Source organism: Homarus americanus, unplaced genomic scaffold, assembly GCF_018991925.1.
Source record: "Homarus americanus isolate GMGI-L3 unplaced genomic scaffold, GMGI_Hamer_2.0 scaffold45698, whole genome shotgun sequence".
Taxonomy (NCBI): domain Eukaryota; kingdom Metazoa; phylum Arthropoda; class Malacostraca; order Decapoda; family Nephropidae; genus Homarus; species Homarus americanus.
In genome coordinates, this window is record NW_024735554.1 from 9,137,410 (window position 1) to 9,152,685 (window position 15,276).

Here is a 15,276-nt window from a genome sequence, read left to right on the forward strand (position 1 = left end):
AATTGAGTCAAACTTGGTCATTTAGAACTACGACCTTTTCAAACTGGGCCCCTATTCTAATGGTCTGGTTACGTTGGGGTCTATTAGGACTGGGACTCATTAGACCAGTGTCTGATGGTTAAGTGGTGCACACTGGTGGTGATGGTGTTTAAGTGGTGCATTGAGGTGGTGGTGCTGGTGGTGTATAGAGGTGGTAGCATAAGTATCAGGTTAAGGGTATACTGTGGTGGTGTTTGCATACTGGTGGTGGTTAAGTGGTGCATGGTGAAGGGCCGGGAGGTAAAGAGGAGTGGTAGGCTGTAATGGTCATCACACTAATAGTTGGAAAGGTCACAAACTTCTAGTACAGTATGCCAGTTTATGGGGACATGTGTGTGTGTGTGTGTGTGTTTACCTAAGAGTGTGCATTCGTGTAGGTTTATGAATAGATGTTTATGTGTGTATACCTCTGTGATAACGTGAGAATTTCAACCCAAAATATCAATCCATCTTAAGTTTCAAGTTATCGCAGGAGGATTATTTAATTCCAATGTACCACAGTGACTGAAAGACAGAGTTGACCGTCCTGTGAGGGTATACTAACTGAGGTATACGTACAGCTACCAGCCATCAAGCGGTTACACGCAGATACCAACACTGAGGTTCGATTGACGTCCGGGTTTAGTACACCTTGCTCTAGACAGCCTCTTTGTTGATTATGTTAGTGACGCTGTTGCTAACGTAGGAAGTTTATAAACAAAGAGACTAACTTCACCCCTGGATTTACGGGGACCGCTTGAGGATGCGTTACCATCCTATCATAGTGACTAACTAGGAATCAGGTGGAAAAAGTCCAAATTACCACCTTTAATGTCAAAACATAGAATTTCAGTTTTGTCATTGATACCCGACCTCGGTAGTCCCCTTATAGTCGGCATTCATTATACTCGATTAACGGGAAGGAAGTTTTTTTTTAGGTGGAGGGAGATGTGTCTGGTGAGGAGGAGGAAGAGGATTATTCGTATATTGTAAACCGTTCATGGCCTCTGCACGGTACACCACATATTGCTCAGCGCGGCGACACCTCCCGGATTAGGAATTGTACTCACATTTTCTGTGGGATCCTCTCTACTTCCGCAACAGGAGAGCAAACTCCCCCTTGTCATGGTCCCCTACAGGTAGCCCCTCGCCCGCACCAGAATTATGATTAACCTAAAATACGAGGTCAGGTCTAAGCCCATTATCGAACTCCCGAACCCCCGAACCCTGAACTCCTTATCAAGATGGCGGATGGTTATAACAACTATATTACTGGGAATCATTTTTATCCACTTATTAAAATCCGCAACATCTCAAAAAAGTCCAGGTTAATTTTTGTATTAATTTTACAACTACAGCTAATAGGAAATATCATAAAGTAATATAAAGAAATATGACACAGTTTTCCTCGCCAGGTGTTCGGGGTCTCGGTACTGGGTTTCAGATGTGATCACAATAAACCGCGAGGTGGGTCAGTCTCCAGAAATTACGTCCCTACTCCATCACTCGTTAAAAATGGGTTATCCACTGGCGAAATTACAGCGTCCTCCCCTTTGGTCCCACTCATTCTATAATTATTCATATCCATCGTCGTTTATTGGGGTTAATTTGAAGATTAGTCCAAGACAAAGAAATTGGGTAGAAGGGAGAGTTAAAAATAGTTGTTGGGATTATGGTCGATGGGGAGGGAGGCGGTGAATAAGGATGGTGTGTGGGGGAGGAGGATGGAGATGGTGTGTGGGAGGGGAAGGAGAAGGAAATAAGGATGGTGTGTGGGGGAGGAGAGGGTAATGATGGTGTGTGGGGAGGGAGAAGAGAGAATGATGGTGTGTGGGGAGGGAAGGAGGAGGAGAGATGGTGTGGGGAGGGAGGAGAGGGTAATGATGGTGTGTGGGGGGAAGGAGGGGGGTTAGGGGAGGCAGGGAGGAGGACAGGAATGAGCAGTTTGAGAGATTAAATAGTCCTGGATTATGAAAGCGTAGTAGTGGTAGTGGTAGCTTCCTTGTCATGAAGACTCAAGAGAATGAATATCAGTACCGTATAATGTTAACCACACACGCACACACACTTCACATTAATATGATTTTTTTTCGCATATTTATTTTCATCACCACAAGCTGGACTGCAAGATTACGGCAGTACATTACAATGGAATAAACAGTAACAGTAAATGTATACTACAGTAGCAATCACGGGCACAAAAATAACAGTTATCCATGATTACAGTTATTCACGTCTTATTGTTTGAATATTAGTCTCCTGAGGTTTGACGAGTTTGTTTATAAATAAGATAACAAAAATACAAGATTTATCTTAAGTGTTATCTCTCCGATGTCCCAGCCTCGAGTTATGTCCAAATACATTTATGGGATTCACTGAGAAGAATTCTGGTTGGTTATAATTTACGCCAAGAAAAGCCGGGCGATCAATGGAGATGGTTTTCCATTTTTATAATGTTATGAAGGGAGGAAAACATCACAGGGGAACTTCTAAAATCCCTGACAGGGAGCTTTTCATCCTTTCACCTTAGGAGAGGAGAGGTCAGCAGCCTTCAACCTGGATTCGGATTCTCAAAGATTCGAAAGTTGAATTTGTCGCCAAACATCACGAGGGTGTGAGTAATTGTCTATTAAAACCGTGTCTACACTGTAGTCAAAGGCCAATGTAAACGAGTGTGTTTCTCCAGCACCAGTTAAGATGGAGACCGAGAACTGGACACACACACACACACACACACTACATCACTCTGGCTAAAGCATTTTAAAACCCAATACGCTGACCTTTACAAGAAGTTCTTTTATTCATTCAGCCAGTCAGAAATGGAATCCATAGACCTGACGACAACAACGTAGGTGCAGACCGTTACCTGTCCTGACTCTGGGTGAACGGGAAGCAACGTAAGACAAAGCCCACAACCAGCGTTAATGTCTATCGATATTATATTCATTAACATTGCTTCTCACTGTGTACTATGGACATATGGGATAGCTTACCTGAGCAAGTGATCACGTCTTCAAACTCATGAAGGTGGTCCTTTGCTGTAAAGTCAAGTTGTCCGTTCGCCTCTTCCCCTGAACCCCGAAATTCAGAATCTTGGACCCGAAGCAGTAGACCGATACATTATTCTGTCTATAAATGCTTCGGGTTCATAGAATCCCTGGGTTCGTGGTTCATGGTGGGGAGGAGGACTTAATAATTGACAGCACACTTACAGAGCCCTGAGTCCATGTAACAGTGTCAACAGCACACTCACTTCATTACCAACAATCATCTCACAGTTGGGGGAAAGCCTGGACACAACACACAAGCATATAAAGTCTTTGTCCACATCATGCACAGGTAACATGAGTAAGTAAATTAAGATCAACAGATTATTTGCACCCTCCTCTCACCTGATGATTAAACACTAACAGTATCTAGGGGGCTAATCTTCAAGGGTTCGTATTTTTCGGCACATCTGAAGAAAAATATTACATCAATGGCTCGTTTGTGTAGATGGTCGTTCACCTAAATGATGCACATGTTTTGATGATTCATTGGCCTCGAGGTGACGTTACGTTACGTTATTTTTCATTTGATTTTCGGACAATGACCCTTCGAACCAATGACCCTTCGAACCAATGAACCTTCGAATTTATAAGCCCTCGTAGTAGATAGTAATAGTCACGAAAGTCTAATTAAACAAAGCCACTTGCACGTGTTAAAGATATGAATTTAAGAGCATACACGAGGGACCTGTTGGCTGAGTGGCACAGCTGATGGTCAAAACCTAACCGAATCTAACCCACCCCAACCCAACTTAATCTAACCAAACCTAACACAGCCCAACCTAATTCTATTTAAACGAAACCAAAATAAACCTTACCTCCACTAACTTTAGCTAACGTAATGTAATCGAACTTAATATAACATCAGAACTTAAACTTATGTGCATGTGTGTTTTATTTTATTATTTTGACAGTGGGTGTTTGTGGGGGGAGGAGTCTCAAGGGTGTCCCGGAGCGGCACAAGTGTAACGGGAAGTGTTTGGGATGGCGGGAGCCGAGCATCGACCCTCTCGACCTTACCACTGACGCATGCAACACTACTCCTGCACCCACCACCACCACCATCAACACTACACCCACACCACCACCACCATCAACACTACACCTACACCCACCACCATCAACACTACACCTACACCCCACCACCACTAACACTACCACCCCACCACCATCAACACTACACCTCACCCCACCACCACCATCAACACTACACCCACCACCACCACCATCAACACTACACCTACACCCACCACCATCAACACTACACCACCCACCACCACCATCAACACTACCTACACCCACCACCACCACCATCAACACTACACCACCCACCACCATCAACACTCACCTACCCCACCACCATCAACACTACACCTACACCCACCACCACCACCATCAACACTACACCTACACCCACCACCACCATCAACACTACACCTACACCCACCACCATCAACACACTACACCTACACCCACCACCACCATCAACACTACACCCACCACCACCACCATCAACCTACACCTACACCCACCACCATCAACACTACACCCACCCACCATCAACACACACCTACCCACCACCACCATCAACACTACACCTACACCCACCACCACTAACACTACACCTACACCCACCACCACCATCAACACTACACCTACACCCACCACCATCAACACTACACCTACACCCACCACCACCATCAACACTACACCTACCCAACCACTAACACTACACCTACCCCACCACCACCACTAACACTACACCTACACCACCACCACCATCAACACTACACCTACACCCACCACCACCATCAACACTACACCTACACCCCACCACCACTAACACTACACCTACACCCACCACCACCATCAACACTACACCTACACCCACCACCACCATCAACACTACCTACACCCACCACCACCATCAACACTACACACCACCCCACCACCACCAACACTCACACCACCCACCACCCACCAACACCCTACACCTACACCACCACCACCATCAACACTACACCTACACCCACCACCACCATCAACCACTACCTACCCACCACCACTAACACTACACCTACACCCACCACCACCATCAACACTACGCCTACACCCACCACCACCACCATCAACACTACACCTACACCCACCACCACCATCAACACTACACACACCCCACCACCACTAACACTACACCTACACCCACCACCACCATCAACACTACACCTACACCCACCACCACTAACACTACCTACACCACCACCACCATCAACACTACCTACACCCACCACCATCAACACTACACCTACACCCACCACCACCATCAACACTACACCACCCCATCACCACCATCAACACTACCTACACCCACCACCACCATCAACACTTCCACTACACCCATCACCATCATCAGCACTACACCACCCACCACCACCATCAACACTACACCTACACCCATCACCATCATCAACACTACACCTACACCCACCACCACCATCAACACTACACCTACACCCATCACCACCATCAACACTACCTACACCCACCACACCATCAACACTACACCTACACCCATCACCATCATCAACACTACACCTACACCCATCACCACCATCAACACTACACCTACACCCATCACCATCATCAACACTACACCTACACCCACCACCACCATCAACACTACACCTACACCCCACCACCACTAACACTACACCTACACCCACCACCATCAACACTACACCTACACCTACACCACCACCATCAACACTACACCTACACCCACCACCACCATCAACACTACCTACACCCACCAGCACCATCAACACTACACCTACACCACCACCACCACTACACCACCACCATCACCATCAACACTACACCTACACCCACCACCACCATCAACACTGCCTATACCCACCAGCACCATCAACACTATACCTATACCCACCAGCACCATCAACACTATACCTATACCCACCAGCACCATCAACACTATATAGCCCACCAGCACCATCAACACTATACCTACCAGCACCATCAACACTATACCTATACCCACCACCACCATCAACACTATACTGTACACCACCATCAACACTATACACGCCACCACCACCATCAACACTATACCTATACCCACCACCTCAACACTATGCCTGCTGCACACACCATCAACACTATACCTATACCCACCAGCACCATCAACACTACTTTCACCACCACCACCAGCACTATACCTACACCCACCACTACCATCAACACTATACCTATACCCACCACCACCACCAACACTATACCTACCACCATCAACACTATACCTATACCCACCACCACCATCAACACAATACCTATACCCACACCACCACCAACACTATACCTATACCACCACCACCACCAACACTATGCCTATACCCACCACCATCAACTGTACTACCCACCACCACCATCAACACAATACCTACACCACCACCACCAACACTATACCCTATACCCACCACCATCAACCTGATACCTATACCCACCACCACCATCAACACTATACCTACCCCCACCACCATCAACACTATGCCTACACCAGCACCATCAACACAATACCTACCCACCACCACCATCAACACTGCCTATGCCCACCAGCACCATCAACCTAACCACTATACCCACCAGCACCATCAACACAATACCTACCCACCAGCACCATCAACACTATACCTATACCCACCAGCACCATCAACACAATACCTATACCCACCAGCACCATCAGCACTATACTATACCCCACCACCAACATATACCTATGCACCACCATCAACACTATACCTATGCAACCACCAACTATACCCACCACCATCAACACTATACCTGCCACCACCACCACCAACACTATACCTATACCCACCATCAACACTATACCTACACCCACCACCACCATCAACACAATACTCCCCACCACCACCACAACACTATACCTACCACCACCATCAACACTATACCTACACACACCACCATCAACACTATACATATACCTACCACCAACACTATACCTACACACATCAACACTATACCTACACCCACCACCACCATCAACTCTACCTATACCCACCACCACCACAACACTATACCTACCACCACCATCAACACTATACCTATACCCACCAGCACCATCAACACTACCTATACCCACCACCACCAACACTATGCCTATACCACCACCACCACCAACACTATACCCTATACCCACCACCACCATCAACACTATACCTATACCCACCACCACCATCAACACTATACCTACCACCACCATCAACACTATACCTACCCACCACCACCAACAATACCTATACCCACCACCACCACCAACACTATACCTATACCCACCAGCACCAACACTATACCTACCCACCAGCACCATCAACACTATACCTATACCCACCAGCACCATCAACACTATACCTATACCCACCAGCACCATCAACACTATACCTATACCCACCAGCACCATCAACACTATACCTATACCCACCAGCACCATCAACACTATACCTACCCACCAGCACCATCAACACTATACCTATACCCACCAGCACCATCAACACAATACTATACCCACCAGCACCACCAACACAATACCTATACCCAATTAAACATCAACACTATACCTATACCCACCAGCACCATCAACACTATACCTATACCCACCACCACCACCAACACTATACCTATACCCACCACCACCACCAACACTATACCTATACCCACCACCACCACCAACACTATACCTATACCCACCAGCACCATCAACACTATACCTATACCCACCACCACCACCAACACTACCCCAGGACGTGTTTCAATAATTAACTTATTTTTATATTATATAAAGTAAACACTTGTCAATGTGTGCTTCTGTTATTGTCGTGCAGCGGATTCACACCGTGGCATCTAATGGTTGGTCAAGCGGCTGTAAAATGTTATTGTTTGTAAATTTGTTAATGTGCTATTGTGATTGATTTAGCAACCGCCAACCAGTGAACTTTTAAATACTATAAGAGTTTCTGAGGAAACCATATGTGGGCGGCGGAACGTAATCAGTTTATCAGTTGTACAGTAGGAGCCAATATAAATTGGTCAGCTTCCCTCTTGAGAAGAAATGAAACAGCAAGAAGTAGATGAGCATTCTGCGACATGGTATAACGAATTAAAATGCTAATGTTGGTGTCCTTTTTTTGTTGGTAGTTTGTATTCAGCCATTATTATCTTCTCGAAATTAAAAAAAAAAGCAATCGTTCGTTATTTCCTGGAGGAGGAGAGTGGAGGAACTGGATCAAGGAATCTACTGAGTCGTCTCTGAGAAAAAAAATATTCACAGGTGAATGGACGGACGGACGAATGGAAAATCCCACTAAGGTCAACAAATCCACAAAAACTGCGATTATACAATAATTGCAAAACACGAATTAAATAAATCACATGACCAACTGTGACTCGTGTGTGGAGATGGTCGAGAAAAATGATACTTGGGTACAATTGTAATACAGTATAAGCATTAAAAACAAGAGTAAAGTAACTCGCCCAGGATCATAGAAAGTGTTGAAAATGGTCTCTGTCCTGATCGATGCGGTTGTGACTTTAACGGTAACAGAAAACTGCACTTACAGGGTATCCAGTTACTTGGGTTAGTTATCATCTGTTCACATTTACTGTACGTGTCAACAAACAGGCTCCCATACTCACATGTAAGTATTAGCATTCATTTTCCTGACCCATTACTGTCTTGAAACCTTTTAATTCGCGATTAAATAATTCCTACTTAATTAACAGAGTACATATTACCATGAACTGGACACAGTGAACAATGCACACACGCGGTGGAGGAATCCTTGGCCAGGATTTCTGTCTCATAACTAATTTTTTGGACATTTTGAGGCTGATAAAACTCATTTCAGTTGCGGTAAAACGTTGACGTAATTTCAAGTCCAGTTGTGCCATTGTCTGTAGGTTGGATATAAAGTTATTCATTTGACTTATATGAATATGCTCCGTCACCCCCAAAAGGAAATTTAGCACCTTTTATGAATGGCGCAAACCAGATGATGGGTAATGCACAACAAATAATGAAGAACGTACAACAGATGATGGATGACTCACAACAGATGATGGATGACTCACAACAGATGATGGATGACTCACAACAGATGAATGATGGCGCACAACAGACGATGAAGAACGTATAACAGATGATGGATGACGCACAACAGATGATGAAGAACGTACAACAGATGATGGATGACGCACAACAAATGATGAAGAATGTACACCCAATAAAAAAATATTCGGCACCCTTACGGCGTGATATAATATGACACAGGTGCCGAATAATCTTTTAGTGGGTGTGCAACAGATGATGAAGAACGTACAACTGATAAAAGCTGGCGCACAACAACAGACAGTGTACTATTAATAACATTCAGCAGGAGGTATCCGACAAATGAGACAAAATAGAAGATTTCCGATGGATGACGCATTCCCAATATCCTATGAGTTCATTAGTGGGATGCGACCTGTGGTGTAATGGTCAACATACTCGCCTCGCAAGCGATCGTACCCGGGTTCGATCCCGGGCAGAGTAAAACTATGGGCAAGTTTCTTTACGCCATTTGCCTCGGTCTACCCAGCAGTAATTGGGAACCTGGATGTTAATCGATTTGCGTATCGTGTTCCGGGGTGATGGGGTGGAGTTGTCCGGTCTCGGACTATTCCTTGACACTGGGTCATGCAACTTGTTAACTCAGGGTGTGGTTGTTGTGTTGGCGACAGCTTCTACACCCTAAACAAATTCACGCCTAGGTGGTCCTTGGGCCGGCCATTCTCGCTACACGAGGGACAACCATTCTTATTATATTAGTGTAGTGTGGTGTAGGAGTGTTGTGTAATGTGATGTAGTGTTGTGTGATGTAGTGTGATGTAGTGTGGTGTGTTGTGTAGTGTGGTTCAGTGTGCTGTAGTGTAGTATGGTGTGTGGTGTGATGTGGTGTAGTGTGCAGTGTTGTGTGTAGTGTGGTGGAGTGCAGTGTAATGTGGTGTGGTGTAATGGTGTGGTGCAATATGGTGGCGTGGTATAGTGTGGTGTGGTGTGATGTGGTTTAGTGTGGTATTTTTTAGACAAACTCAAAATATAAGTTTGATTCAACAGTATTTTTCACTGCATTTTAACGGAGTCTCCATGCAATACTAATAAATTACATAAATTGTTTCAAGGAATATTACAATAAAAAATGGAGCCAACTAACCGCTCCTCAATTGGACCACCGAACCTAAAGTTTGCTATCCGTCCCAAAACTTTCAGAGTTATTTACTCGTAACATTTCACGACAACCGTCCTGTGAATAAAGCCAAGAGTGCTGAATACATTTCACTAATGCTGTACTTCCAAAGATCACTACCAGCTGAAGTGGCACACTGATGTATTTTCACAGAAAACAGATATATAAATTTGTAAATAAGAGTAAACCCAATCATAATACCGCAATTCTATACTGTAGTAGTACTAGTAGTAGTAATAATAATAATAATAATAATAATAATAATAATAATAATAATAATAATAATAATAATAATGACCTCTTCTAATATTTCAGCCTAAAATCGCAGCTACCTGTATTTATTTACTCTATCTCAGTACTGTACTTGTAATTTGAATGACACAGCTAGAACGCACTTGCCCCTCACGTTTGTGTCCCGGGCTCATTCCCCGGTCTTGGACACATATAAGAAAGGTGTTATCCAGTGTGACATTACCAAACAATCAGGCTTTTTCTGGGTACTCCGGAAATTATTCATTTTCAAAATTATTTTATAAAATAAATGCCAAGCCAATTATTTTTTTTGGAGAAGTCTTGAATTTCTTTTTATGAATGAAAAATTTGTGATCGTTATTATTATTTTTAAGAAGCTGTAGCTCAGTGTATTAAAGTGATCTATTTTAACCCGCAACACCTCAGTTTTACTGATAGTAAGCACCTCAAGTTTATTCTAACAAACTATGCCTATCAAATGTTTTGTTGTTTCTGCATGTTTCACACCCTTGAGTCAACACCAGTAGCACACTGTCGTCAGATGCCGTACTCTTCGTTTTACACAAAAGTTGTTTCTATTTTATTTTTAATTTTTTTTACGGCGATTAGCCCACTCGGGCACAGGTCTAAAGACCCACATCGCGGCCTGGGGGGAGGAAATGTAATAATAATAATAATAATAATAATAATAATAATAATAATAATAATAATAATAATAATAATAATAATAATAATAATAATAATAATAATAATAATAATAATAATAATTCATAGTATCGTAAATAAAATTTATAATAAAAATAAATAAAAAATTAAATACTAAAATAATAATGACAATAATAATAATAATGAACCATAAAGAAATACCTATACAAAAAAAAGTCAAAAGTGAGAAACGATATAAGTATGTTGTGTTGTCAGTAGTAAGAGAAACAACTGAGACCCTGCAATGTGTGTAAATGAGGCAGAAAGTCAGATCAGTTACCTGGGACTTGTGGGACTCAGTGTTCTAAACACACTGATTCTGACTATCATTAGGCGACACCAGTTCCCCTAAATGTACTGCATATTCCAGTTTTTCCTGTAGTTTTATATGCTAACCTTAATACGGTGGAAATTTGTTAATCTGTTCTAACCGAGTTTTGGCAGGTAAAGTGAGTCATTTACCCTTCTGTTTCCTCTGGTTAACTATGTCTGAGTTTGTAACTGTTGAATTTGATACAAAATATAGTTATAACATAAGTAAGACGAAGATGAAATTGAATGTTGAGTTTTCTTGCTGGTTCCTAGCTCGTGATATTGATAACAAACGCTGTGTTTAATTACACTACAAGTCTTTTGGAAATTGTTGAACCTGAACACAATTGCAATAAATTTTAATTAATTCTCAGATTTATACTTTTATTCAAAGAAACTGTGGTTAGTGATGAATCGATGAAGCAGTATACCAACATGGCCGCAAACTGGTAAATACCTCTTGTGTCATAGAAGTTCCTACTGACTGTTCCCGGAGTAAAGGAAGACTATGGGGCGAGGCGTAAGCGCAATGTTTGAATAGATACGGTAATAACCATGCCGTTCATTGATACTGATTTTGATATCTTGTAAACAAAATGCATGAAACTCACTTAATTTCTCAAGAGCGTCACCACGAACTTCAGGGAAATAAGTGTCGGGTTGATCAGCTGTGTCTGAATGCTACACCAACCTTAGATTTATCTGGAAGATTGTTCGAGAAAATGATGGGCACCGTAGGGGTAAGACACTGCGAACACTGCCGCCCTACCCTTTAAACTCATGCTACAGATACAGGAATGAGCCAAAGGTGTCGGAATACTGTAATTGTTCATAACCAAACGTATTTTGCCATAGTGTATGTAAGGTGAGTTCAAAGACAACTAGCTCACTGTGTTTACGTGTGTTCCACGATACAAAGCTTACAATATCAGGTAAGCAGTTGAAAATCTACACCAGTCACACTACGCTCGGTGAACCTCCAGACCAGTCACACTATGCTCGGTGCACCTCCAGATTAATTACATTACGCTAGGTGAACCTTCAGACCAATCACTCTTCGCTAGGTGAACCTCCAGACTAAACACATTACGCTAGGTGAAACTCCAGACGTCACACTACACAAGGTGAACCTCCAGACCAGTCACACTACGCTAGGTGAATCTCCAAACCAGTCACACTACGCTAGGTGAACCTTCAGACTAGTCACTCTACACTAGGTGAACCTCCACATCAGTTACACTACGCTAGGTGAACCTCCAGACCAGTCACACTACGCTAGGTGAACCTTCAGACTAGTCACTCTACACTAGGTGAACCTCCACATCAGTCACACTACGCTAGGTGAATCTCCAAACCAGTCACACTACGCTAGGTGAACCTTCAGACTAGTCACTCTACACTAGGTGAACCTCTATATCAGTCACACTATGCTAGGTGAACCTCCAGACCAGTCACACTACGCTAGGTGAACCTCCACACCAGCCACACTACGCTAGGTGAACCTCCAGACTAGTCACACTACGCTAGGTGAACCTTCAGACTAGTCACTCTACACTAGGTGAACCTCCACATCAGTCACATTATGCTAGGTGAACCTCCAGACCAGTCACACTACGCTAGGTGAACCTTCAGATCATCACGCTGAACCTCCAGAACAGTCACACTACGCTAGGTGAACCTCCAGACTACTGTAGTCACACTACGCTAGGTGAACCTCCAGACTACTGTAGTCACACTACGCTAGGCGAACTCCAGACTAGCCACACTACGCTAGGTGAACCTTCAGACTAGTCACTCTACACTAGGTGAGCCTCCACATCAGTCATACTACGCTAGGTGAACCTCCAGACCAGTCACACTATGCAAGGTCAACAACCTACAGACTAGTCACACTACGCTAGGTGAACCCCCACGTCAGTCGCACTACGCTAGGTGAACCCCCACATCAGTCACACTGCGCTAGGTGAACCTTCAGACCAGTCACATTACGCTAGGTGAACCTCCACGTCAGTCACACTACGCTAGGTGAACCTCCAGACCAGTCATACTACGCTAGGTGAATCTCCAGACCAGTCACACTGCGCTAGTCGAACCTCCAGACCAGTCACACTACGCTAGGTGAACCCCAGACCAGTCACACTGCGCTAGTCGAACCTCCAGACCAGTCACACTACGCTAGGCGAACCTCCAGACCAGTCACACTACGCTAGGTGAACCTCCAGACCGGTCACACTACGCTAGGTGAACCTCCAGACCAGTCACACTACGCTAGGTAAAACTTCAGACCAGTCACATTATGCTAGGTGAACCTCCAATCACACTACGCCAGGTGAACCTCCAGACCAGTCACACTACGCTAGGTAAACCTGCAGACCAGTCACACTACGCTAGGTGAACCTCCAGAACAGTCACACTACGCTAGGTAAACCTGCAGACCAGTCACACTACGCTAGGTGAACCTCCAGAACAGTCACACTACGCTAGGTGAATCTCAAGACCAGTCCAGTTGAAAAGAAATTGATGGAATGCATTATTATTATCAGTAGTAGTAGTAGTAGTAATATACTGTATGTGGTACGGTATTGGCAGCAGCTTCTCTCTGTAACTCTCAGACCTGGGTACAGGCATACAATGTCCTCACTGCATCTATCATTATCAAACGCCCTGGATACATGATATACGCAAAGCTAGGATAACCCAATGGCTGACAATTGGGTCTAGTCCTTGAACCGTTTAGGATGTGGTTCATCCTATGATGTTATTTGGAGTATCATGGAGCCCAGCTAGTGATAGTAACCTTTGACCCTCATAAAATGATTATCTTCGTCAACAGTGGGGCCAAGGCGTTAATGGATACTCTGATGACTGACCCACTTAAAGACGGCGAGTTCCATCACTCAATCACTTTAATTTAGAGCTTTACGGCTTCACAAGGGGGCTATCCTTCCCACAGTGCACTGCAGCCTGCTTATACAGTCCTGGATAGAGTTAATCCTGCGCTAATGGTATCAAATATCATCGAGATAAGCATCTCATTCTCTGCGACACAGACACGGTAATCGACGATATTTGAGCGACATCTTATTGATCATACAATCAAATTAAACTATACAGTAAAGTTGAGAACGTTAGGAAATTTTTATTTATTGATACATAACGCGCAATTTGAATGAATACTTATAAAATGCCAGTAGCTGGAGTGAGATGGTCAAGAAGCATCCTTGTACCTGGAGATGTACCACCATGATGCTGAGGCTGCAGGGTTGCCCATCTTACCTTTCTTCAGGGGAGAGGCGACCGCTGCGGGGATTCCCTCACTACTATCCTGGGTCCTGACGCATCCTGCCGTTAGTCCGAGGAGTAGAAGGAGGAAAGTCGGCATCCTATGCGCCTTAAAGCTGTCATCGGGATGAAGATACGAATCAAACAAGGTATCGACTCAAACTGACGTCCGCCATGAGCCTGTCTCCCCTAGTCCCCTCCCCCCTCAACTACTCAGATGAGCGTTTATTGATCACCCGCTCACTCATGAATAAATATCAAAATCGGCATGTGTCATCTTTTCTTCATATTATGTAATATTATTACAATGCAGATGGTAATATATTGTACTACATTTTTTA

The 15,276-nt window shown here is 44.0% G+C and overlaps 1 protein-coding gene across 5 annotated transcripts in view; it reads right to left on the minus strand.

The window, feature by feature from the left end:
• LOC121871491 overlaps window positions 1-15,132 on the minus strand; it is a 75,231-nt gene extending 60,099 nt beyond the window's left edge. For 4 of the 5 annotated variants that reach the window (XM_042373864.1, XM_042373866.1, XM_042373865.1 and 1 more), the window contains exon 1: window positions 14,930-15,132. In XM_042373864.1, coding sequence (XP_042229798.1) covers window positions 14,930-15,035 — 106 coding nt within the window. In that variant the 5' untranslated portion in view covers window positions 15,036-15,132. The remainder of the gene's footprint in view (window positions 1-14,929) is intronic. The other variant, XM_042373868.1, reaches the window with a different exon arrangement.
• Between the last annotated feature and the right edge of the window lie 144 nt (window positions 15,133-15,276).